This window comes from Xenopus laevis, chromosome 1S (assembly GCF_017654675.1).
Source record: "Xenopus laevis strain J_2021 chromosome 1S, Xenopus_laevis_v10.1, whole genome shotgun sequence".
In the NCBI taxonomy this organism is placed as follows: Eukaryota; Metazoa; Chordata; class Amphibia; order Anura; family Pipidae; genus Xenopus; species Xenopus laevis.
The window spans coordinates 133,176,063-133,185,976 of NC_054372.1; the positions used below are offsets into that span (position 1 = coordinate 133,176,063).

At 39.8% G+C, this 9,914-nt stretch overlaps 1 protein-coding gene across 1 annotated transcript; it reads right to left on the reverse strand.

Moving 5' to 3' along the window:
* Positions 1 to 3,847: 3,847 nt before the first annotated feature.
* Positions 3,848 to 9,899, reverse strand: LOC108707053 (protein PROCA1). Its single transcript, XM_018243986.2, has 4 exons — positions 9,550 to 9,899; positions 8,949 to 9,081; positions 6,742 to 6,876; positions 3,848 to 6,647 (listed from the first exon to the last, which is right to left on the reverse strand). Exons 1-4 carry the CDS (start codon positions 9,704 to 9,706, stop codon positions 5,969 to 5,971), a joined length of 1,104 nt encoding a protein of 367 aa, XP_018099475.2. The 5' UTR covers positions 9,707 to 9,899; the 3' UTR covers positions 3,848 to 5,968.
* Between the last annotated feature and the right edge of the window lie 15 nt (positions 9,900 to 9,914).

Sequence of the window (9,914 nt, forward strand, 5' to 3'; positions counted from 1 at the left end):
CAAAAAAAATAAGATGACCCCACAAAACCATATATTTTTAGAAAGTACACATTCAACTGAATCAAAAATCTATATTTTCTAAACTACTGAGTCACAACAATTTCCCAAAACTGGTACTTTGATGAAATACCCGAAAATCACCTCAACTCTTCCACATTTTAGCATCTTCCCACACAGCATTAGGGACCAAGTGAAAACATTCTAAATAAGAATGACAGGAGTCCATTGAACAGTTTGATGCCCATTGTGCATAGAATGACTTGGTTTAGAGACCCCAAAATGAAATCAACACATATAAATTATCCTGGATGTCACTCCAGCTACTAAATAATCAACACATTTAAAACATTTCCACATTTAAATTTAAATGGTGACCCTCTGGCTGCTGCGATATAAGCACTTCTGTGGTACAGAGGGACAGAATTTTTATGGTCTACGCGGTGGAGGACTGATAATGGAAGCCAATGTTGACCATGCCTCCTTTAAACCACACCCATGTTATCCCAAGTACTTGTAAATCCATATCCACAGGCCTGGATTTGTGGCGAGGCCACAAAGGCCCAGACCTAGGGTGGCAGAGTATTAGGGGAGCACAAGCACGCTCGGGAGGGATTGGACCGTGTGGCCGGACGACAGGTCCGTGAAGCCTCGGGGCGACAACCCACTAAATCCAGTGCTGCATGTCCACATTAATGGTGGTAGCACACAAAAAACAAATGTGAAGAATTTAAGTCATACCCTTAAATATACCATACCCTGTAAAAAACACGTCACCCCCCCCCAGAACATGATTAAACAACTTAGGGGTCCCTAACAAAATTTCCAAATGCAAACAAACCCCCAGAACAAACCCTGCCAGGCTCAGGGAACAGAGTATGGCAGGCAGAGTATAGCACACCCATGGAGCAGAGGCCAGACAGAGTATGGCACACCCAACACAAACAAGCTTAAAGTTTTAGCATATTTTGTTTTAAGAACTTTAACTGACTTCATTTGACATGACATCATGTGACATGACACAAGTGGCTAGGACTTACCAATGAGAGTTGTGTTGATAGGGCTGCTGCTAGGCTTATCTATGGCCATATGATAAAAAAAACTTTAGTTTTACAAATATCTTGAAGTGAGGCAGCATGGTGGCTCAGTGGTAAGCACTTCACATTTCTTTGTTGGGTTCCTGAGTTTGATACTTTGGAGTCTGTGTTCTCATGTGTCTGTTGAAGGATGAATGTGCCAAGCAGGAGGGTTGACTGTTAAAGAAGAAAAAAGAAAAGCATGCCCTGTGTCTGGATTGATTTATCAACCCTTACTCTTATCCTCCATATCATAATTATTTTACCTTTGCTTTAGATCGATCACTCCGGTACTTCATTTGACTATTGACATATTACTTTAAGCCTCCAAGAAAGATTTTCCACTGGCCCACAGTGAGAAATGAGCAACCAGGGAGAGCAGGACATAGCCTGGGCCTAGGATGGCAGGATTTTAGGGGGTGGCATGCTGCGCAACCACACCCCCATGGTAGGGGACAGGGGCAATGAACGGCAGTGGGCCTAGGGGCGACTGCTATGTAAATCCAGCTCTGCATAGGGCTCTGGGTTCATCCTTGGTGGATGCTCAGGACAGATTATGCCCAAGAGGGTTGGTTCCTATGCCCAGGCTAGCAGGCTGTGATCACAAAGTCAGGGTTACACTAGGGAAATGCCCCTAACTTTATACTTACCCCTCGGTGCAGATTCAGGGATCGCAGTTCACCGCAGCCATCTACAGATATCAATAAAGATGTTACAAAACTGTTGCTATGGCTTGTAACTCCTAAGATACTGGTTCATCTTTCTTGTGGGGGTGGGGGGGTAAGACTATTATGGGCGCAACAAAATACCGAAACCTTTTCTAGACAGTTGCAAGGGGCATCTATTAACCGGTGTGAAATGAATAAAAAGGAGCAGTCTGATAAATAGGTTGATAACACATATACATATACAGAGTTTGAGAATAACTGAATATTATATTCAGCAATGTAAGTGTAGCTCCTCTTCAGGATTCTTCCCTGAGTAGTGCATTGGTACTGTTGCCATCACCACAATCATCATCCTCATCCTCACTATATTGTGCTATGTGCCTCATTCTGTCACATTTTTCCTTATCCATGCAGGGTGGTGTCAAGTGCTCCAAATTTATAAAAGTGGACTTAGTATACAACTGTTATGTCAAAATGTACAAAAACACCTCACCCACAAAACTCGAGGCTTTGGTGAATTTGGCTTAATTTGACTTTCCATTCATTTACAGTATTTTCTCCTGTTTTAGTTTTTTGTGAATAATCGCAGAAGTATCACTGCTTAGTTTTAATACAAGCTTTACTAGTCGTCAATGTTCTTTCATTTTAGAGTTTCAGATTTACCTGCCATAAAGCTCACCAGTGTAAGAAAATGTGTCCACTGAGGATCTATTATAGTGATTACAAATGTCATTTACCTATGGATAGCAATATAAGGGGTCTTTAAATATGTGCAAAGTGCAAAAACACTAGCAATCCAATATTTTGCAGCATGCTCTGCACACTGAACAATTTGGCACATGTCTCTGCACTTCAAAACAGAGCACAAAGAGACATGCTTCTGAATATATGAATGCCTCTTTTCCACACCACTGAAGGGAAGCATGTAGTCACCCCTGCCCCTACCAGTCCCCTAAGTTGCTGGAGGTGCAGAGCAGGATACTGCCGCTGCCACAGATCCAACCTAAATTAACACTAAGGGGGTTATTTACTAAACTTCAAATGCAAAATTCACGAAAAATGTGTGGTTTTTTTTTAATAAAATCTGACTTTTATAAAATCACAAATTTTTCAGAATTTATTAAACCCAGAGGATGGAAAAGTCTGAATCAGAAAATCCGGAATCTCAGACCTGTCGAGGTTGCATATAAGTCAATGGGAGAAGTCCCAATGATTTGGGTTTTGTGCAATACCAGTTTTTGGGGCAAAAAACATAAGAATTCAGAGTTTTCAGGTGAAAAATCTGAAAAAAATCATGAAAATCTGATTTTTTCGCAGATTTTTGGGAAAATGTAATAATAAATCTTAAAAAAAACACTAGCTGATTTGATCGGAGTTTGCAGCAGAAAATGTTGAGATAAAATCTGACTTTGATAAATAACCCGATAAGCACTCGTGCACTTGTGGCTGTGACAGTTGTAGCAGGCAAAACTAGGGAACAAAGGATTGCACCAACATGACCAGTGAGCTTATATATTTTAATCAGTGTGCAATTGGATGCTAGCACTCATGTATCAGAATCACAGTGTTTTGGTGCAGTCCACATAATAACACAAACCCATCTATTGAAGAAAATTTGCACTCACAGGGGTGCCACCCAGCCCTGAAAAACAGGGCTGGATTTACATAGCGGGCTGATAAAGCTTATTGCAGGTGGCAGGGGAAAGTCTTTGGCATGCATCTCGAGAGGCGCCACTGTGCAATCACGGGGGGGGGGTTGCACATCCTGCACCTGAACCCCACCATGGCTAGTTATACCACTGAGTTCCTTGACCCACATTAAAGAGGAAGCTGAAGAGAGGCAGGATGTAAAGTCAAATAATTAAAAAACAATTAAAAAATTAAGAGGCTAAGAATAGGCATTTATGTAACATACTAGAAGTCAACTTAGAGGTAAACAACAGCCTTAATGGCTATTCCCAGACATTTATACAACAAAAAAAGATGAACTTTCCATGTAATATTTAATGGATGCATTAAGTGCACACACACACACACACATATATATAAATATATATATATATATATATATATATATATATATATATATATATATATACACCTAATTTTCATATTTACATGATCCTGTATATAATGCACGGTGTTCATTAAGGAGGAGTGGTATATCATTTTGTAGGAACAGGGATTCTAATCTACATACAATGTGTCTTTCTTTTTTTCTTGTTCATTCAAGAAAACCCTGTCTATACAGTAGGTGCCCAAGATGTTACATGAAATAATAAACCATTTATCACAACCCTAGTGGCATATACATTGTAGCCCAGCACAAAAGTTTGTAGTGTGCAGCTCAGCTCAAAGACAGCAAGACATATCAGCCCGCTATGTAAATCCAGCCCTGTTTTTATGAGCACCAATTTTTTTTTGTTTTCAGTAAATATCAGATATATTCAGATATTAATGAGATATGGTGAGCCCCCAGTATGATCAGATCAATAGCACCTGTTAGTTCTTTTCAGTAGTTGTCATTTATTTGTACCACTATTGTGCACATGATAAGCAATTGGTTAGGTCCTCTAAACTAAAAATGTAAATAAAAATATAAAAAACAAAACCTCCACTGGACCACCCATCTGCTGCTTTGATTCCATGAATTTCAGCACTCTCAGGTTAAACATTTTTATACACAGTTAGGGGGAATCAACTAGCTAGGCAGGGATCTGATGCCACTCTGCTACACCAACTGTACACCAAACCATACCATCTCTGTTTTGTATAAGCTCCCAGCCTCACCAGGTGATCGCAAGCACTTAGGTCATAGGAAAGGGACTCAAGCTTGACCTCTCAGTGGAAGCCCTTGGGAAAGGGATATGTAACTTATTCTTCAGTTCACAGTGCTGCAGAATTCAATAACTAAATTACAAGATTTGGTACCACACACCCAATAAAAATTAAAACAAATCTTCCCACAAGCTAGAAATGTCTGCTGGGTATGCCAATCAGCTACAGGCACTCTACTCCATATCCTATGGGACTGCACACTGAATCAGCCTTACTGGGATTCTGTATTGCAACTATGTAGACATATCTTGGGCCAGGAAGTAACAAATTCCCCAGCAAAGGTCCTACTCTTCTGGGACATAAGAGATGAAACAGATACCCCAGATTGTACTTTGGAGAGGCATTTGCTTAATGCAGTCAAATTTCCTATTCCACTTAAAATTAAATCGGTCACTTCTACCTTTCCAGAGGAATGGTTGCTTAAGGTAAACTTTCTGCTTCTACATCTAGACAGATAAATGATTTCAGGGATACCTGGCTCAGGTGGTTCCTTTTTAAGGAAACAAATTAATACAAAACTACCATAGGTCCTTGATTTTATAACGTATTGGGATCACAAGAGCCACATGGGAAAAGTACTTTATATAGGTTGACTAGGCTTGCTTTGCATACATCTTGGATTTGCACCTGAATAACTTCACTCGTGTTGTTTATACCTGCATATACTATATTTGTTGTATTGTATTTTGGTTGTATTATTAATAGCTTGTACTCCCCCTCCCTGCCACCATTTTTCTTCTTTCTTTACCGAGCCCCTACTTGACAAAACTACTCAATAAAAATCTATGATAAAAAACATAAATAAAACATTAAACGCTGAATAAATACAAAAATGTGAGTATCTTCCAGCAATCTACTCCTCACCACCTCACTCATTACCTCTTCATATGCATGCATACTGCATCCCATTTCTTTGATATCCTTCCACGTCCTATGGAACTTTCTTCCATTCTCTCTGCCTTTCTTGAAAAACACATTCCTTTAGAGAAGCGTACCCGCATCTAGCATAGAATTCCTTCAGTGGAAACTGTATGCCACAATGAATTTCTAAGTACACTATCATATCCCTCTTTTCTAATGCCTGATCGTGCCCAACCCCCCACACATATTGCTTCTTACCCCTTTCTTGTTTTAAACTTTAAGCTCTATTGAGAAGGGCATTCTTTCTGTATGTTCAGTAAATACACCCATCTGTTGTACAGTGCTGCAGAATATGTTGGAGTGGAATCCAACATATTCAATCAATAAAGTCATCACTGTACAAGGAACCAGTTTTGATGTATTAAATATAGATATTCATAGGTAGGTTCAGACTGGACTGTTCTTTCCGCAGATGCACACAGTTGTCATGTAATGTGCCTAATAAGAACTCTTGACAATTTCTGGATGTTATTTCCTTCTGTACATAGGTGTTACTTCTCCTGAACTTTTAGACTCATTATTGATTTGGTCACTGGTTTTCCCAGGGTTACTGCATCTATGTTTTTTCATTCTCTTTGCACGTTGCTTCCTTTTACTCCTCTCTGTCTCTTTAAGTGTGTGTTTGAGTGTCTCTTCCTCCATATCCCTGTATGCGCCATCTTTTGAGACTTTGCCTGTCTTTAGCACTAAAGTGCTTTCTGCCTCTATTTGCTGGGCCTTAATTGCCTCTTCTTGCCCCAGGCTGATTGCCTCCTTGTGTGGAAGGCTGTATATTTCTGTCCATTTTTGCTTGTGTTTTTGTACAAGTGTATGTACATTATTTACTTTGGGTATAAGGTTTGCTTTGTCAGAAAGCTCTTGGCTGTCTCTTTCAGCGGATTTCTGGCTGTTTCGTTCTCTAAATTTCTGGTATCCTCTAAAAAAGTATCCTTGTAGTTTGTTCTTTAGAAGTCTTCTTCTTTTCTTAGCAATACCACCAAAGACTGGAGACAATGTAGGTGGAGCTTGAGTATGACTTGGGGAAGTGGGTACAAGTGTGTCTCCATGTGAAGAAGCTATAGATGTCTGCAAGTCTGTAGGGTGGGTATAGTTGAAGAAAGCTTGTTTCTGTAGCTCAGCTTTCAGTACCAAATCAAACCTTTTGCATCTATAAAGAGAACATGAAACATACATGAAAAAATTATCAAAGCCAATAGGTGAACAGAAAAAGGTGCACACAACTTTCCCAGATGAACACTCACCCTCCCCACCAGAACCACTCCACACACTGTTCTTCTTCTTTCAGGCTGAAGCAGGACATCTCCAAAATATTGAAGAACATGATGCCCACCAGTGTTGAGATTGTGTCATTAAGACCATGTAAGCAAAGTCTAAATCTGTAGAGAGAAGAGAAGAAGATGTAGTGAGGTTTTTTGGTATCTAGGAAAGTTCACCATGAGGCAAGATGAGAACCGTGCAAAAGTTACACATGCAGAATAAAACTTAATTTCCTGGGAAGCATTTCCTGGGAAGCATATACATATATAGGCTTACATATAGGGCCAGATGTAACCCTCCACATGATTTCTTTGGACTCCCGGTCTATTCAAAGGCTACAATATATGGCATCATAATTTTAATTAAATCTGGCCCTCCAAAATGCTGTGTAAGGTGCAAGGAGTGCAAGGAGATGTGCAGTACATTCAAGTGTGAGGTGGCAGGTTGCAATATCATAATCATTGAAACAATGTGGAAAAGAATTGCATATCCCACTAACAAGTAAAAATAACTAAAAAGAAGACAGTGTCAGGTTTCAGAGGGAGACACAGACAAAAGTTTGCATTTACAATACCAGGCCATGGATTATGTATGCCATAATCTGACATTGCAGCTCCAAAAGCATTTAAAACATGCTCAACACTCCAGCTGTTTTTGAACTACAAATCTAACATTTGGTCAATTTCCACAACAGGTTACACTCACAATACACAGCATGGCACCTTTCTAAGTGACATAGAAGTTAACAATTTTTTTTAATATTCTGTCAGTATTTATTCATTTAGGTGGAGGCCGTTTTAGCATTCCTGTTGACCCTAATGAGAAACAAATACTATGGGAATCACAATTAAAGATACTCTGCAGCTACCTGCTTGGAATGTATCTGCATCTCCCTCTTTGTTGGGAAATCTACACCACTTCCACAGGGGCTGATAATTTATGAAGAGGAATTTATCAGTGATAAATTCCTCTTTATATAAATGTTTAGGATGATATAGATTTACCTATTCTTTGCAACATTTCAATGAGTCTTTTTTTTTTAATTTATGCTCTTATTTTGCAGGTAATTTACAAATCCAGCTCAAGGTACTGTACATTAAGCAGTGGAGCAGGTACAGCGAAGCGCTGTATTTAAAGGAGCAGTATGACCCATTTTTCAACATGAGTGCAGCTTGTGCTGAATATACTATATATATGTCAAATGTATGTTTTTTGTTAGCTACAATCTCCATAATTAAAATAGGCAACAAATGTGTTTAGTACAAGCCCCATTCACTGCACTCATGTTTAACAAAGGGTTTACTAAGGTGATAAGTATAAGGCCCAACTGTGTCCTATGTCCACTGGTACTCCCTAACATGCATGTCTAAATGACCGCAAGTTAATGAGTGGGACAGTTGACACCTACAGTATGTGCTGCACTCATTGTGGAGTCACAAAGACCTTCACCTATGAGTGCTCAGGTCATATTTTCATAATGCAAAAAGGAAAGGTTGTGGGAGCACTCCATGGCTTAATAAAAATGTACTGAAATACAATGGAAGTGCTACTGATCTGGTTTAGTTCTCCCCCACCATTAGCTTTCAAAGGGGAGAGATAATCTAGACCCCAGCATTGGTTGCATGAGATTAATCCTCCCCTGCTTGCGGCTTTTAAGAGAGAGAAACTGCCCAGACCAACACGCATTTCCAAAGGCATGTTCTAGCACCCCCACACCCGTCCCTTTAAATGGTGGAACAATGCCTTTGGAAATGGGTGTTGGTCTGGGCAGTTTCTCTCTCTTAAAAGCAGCAAGAGGGGGAGGATTAATCTTATGCAACCAATGCTGGGGTCTAAGTTATCTCTCCCCTTTGAAAGCTAATGGCGGGGGAGGACTAAACCCTATGACTGAATCCAATGCCCAGGTCGGGAGACCTTTATTTCAGGTAATGCTCTTATGCCGGGAGGCTTTAGCATTTGAAATTATGACCAGCGGTAAATAGTTATAGGTTTTACCGTGACGTGGTATGGTGGTTTAATCAATCTTATGATCATAATTTTGTAACTAAAAAACCCCTGTCTTTGTAAATACATGCATCTGCATAGATTACTGATATGACAGGGGACCAGGGAATGTGCATTGATCAATTTTTCTTCTTTTTTTCTATGTCTCATATTTTTATAAGCAAAATCACAGAACAAAGACATTTACCTTTGGTCACAATGGCAGTGTGACACTGTGTGCAGACGATAATTCCTCATCCCATACTGGAACTGGAATGCTTCAATTTGGTGGGAACAGTGATCATGTTCTCTACAGCAAAGATCTGCCCCATTAAAAATACCTGAACACAGAAAAGCAGCAGTTAAGTGATTGAACCGTAAACTTTGTAATAAGGATGTGGGCTGGTATGTACGTATATTTAAAGAAGTTCAAAAGTCAAAGTCTTCCCAGTCCCACCAATCTGATAATTGATAATGTTTAACCGCCAACAATTAAAATGATTAACTGACTTTATATACATTTATTTCTATCCTGCGGATATAAAAATATTTATATATTTATATATTTTGGGGAGATTTTCTGCCATCATTATTTATTGTGAATGCTAAAAGGTCTCCAGAATTCTCCAGAATAGAACTCTCTAACTGTTATTACCTGGTCTTACTGTGAATAGAGCACATGAGCTGGAATGGCATGAGCAACCAGCATAAGGTGATGTATAGGTTGTAAGTAGCAGTAGGGGCTTCTGGTGGTTGTTAGATACATAACTATAAGAAGTGTTATGGTGACTGTGGAGATTTTCTCTCACCTAGATTGGTAAAGTTATCCGCAGAGCTCCCTGCACCGCACCATAGTGTCCCAGGCATTGTCAAGCCCCTCTTGTACCTGACTCCGGTCTTTGCCCCAGTCACACAATCACATATAATGAGCAGTCCCACCAACAGCACAGAGATGCCCAACACCATTCTGGCAGCTATGTGTTCAGCTCCACTGCACTAACACAAAACTAAAATGTTGCTGCCTTTCAGCCGTTGAGTCAGACAACTGAGCTGTTGGCTCTGACTTCTCTTTTTATAGCAATTACTGACATGAGGTGATGTGTGATACATCTCTTTCCACTCCCAATGTCACACCCACACCACGCAAACCCCAAAGATCACTTCTTTCCTGGTT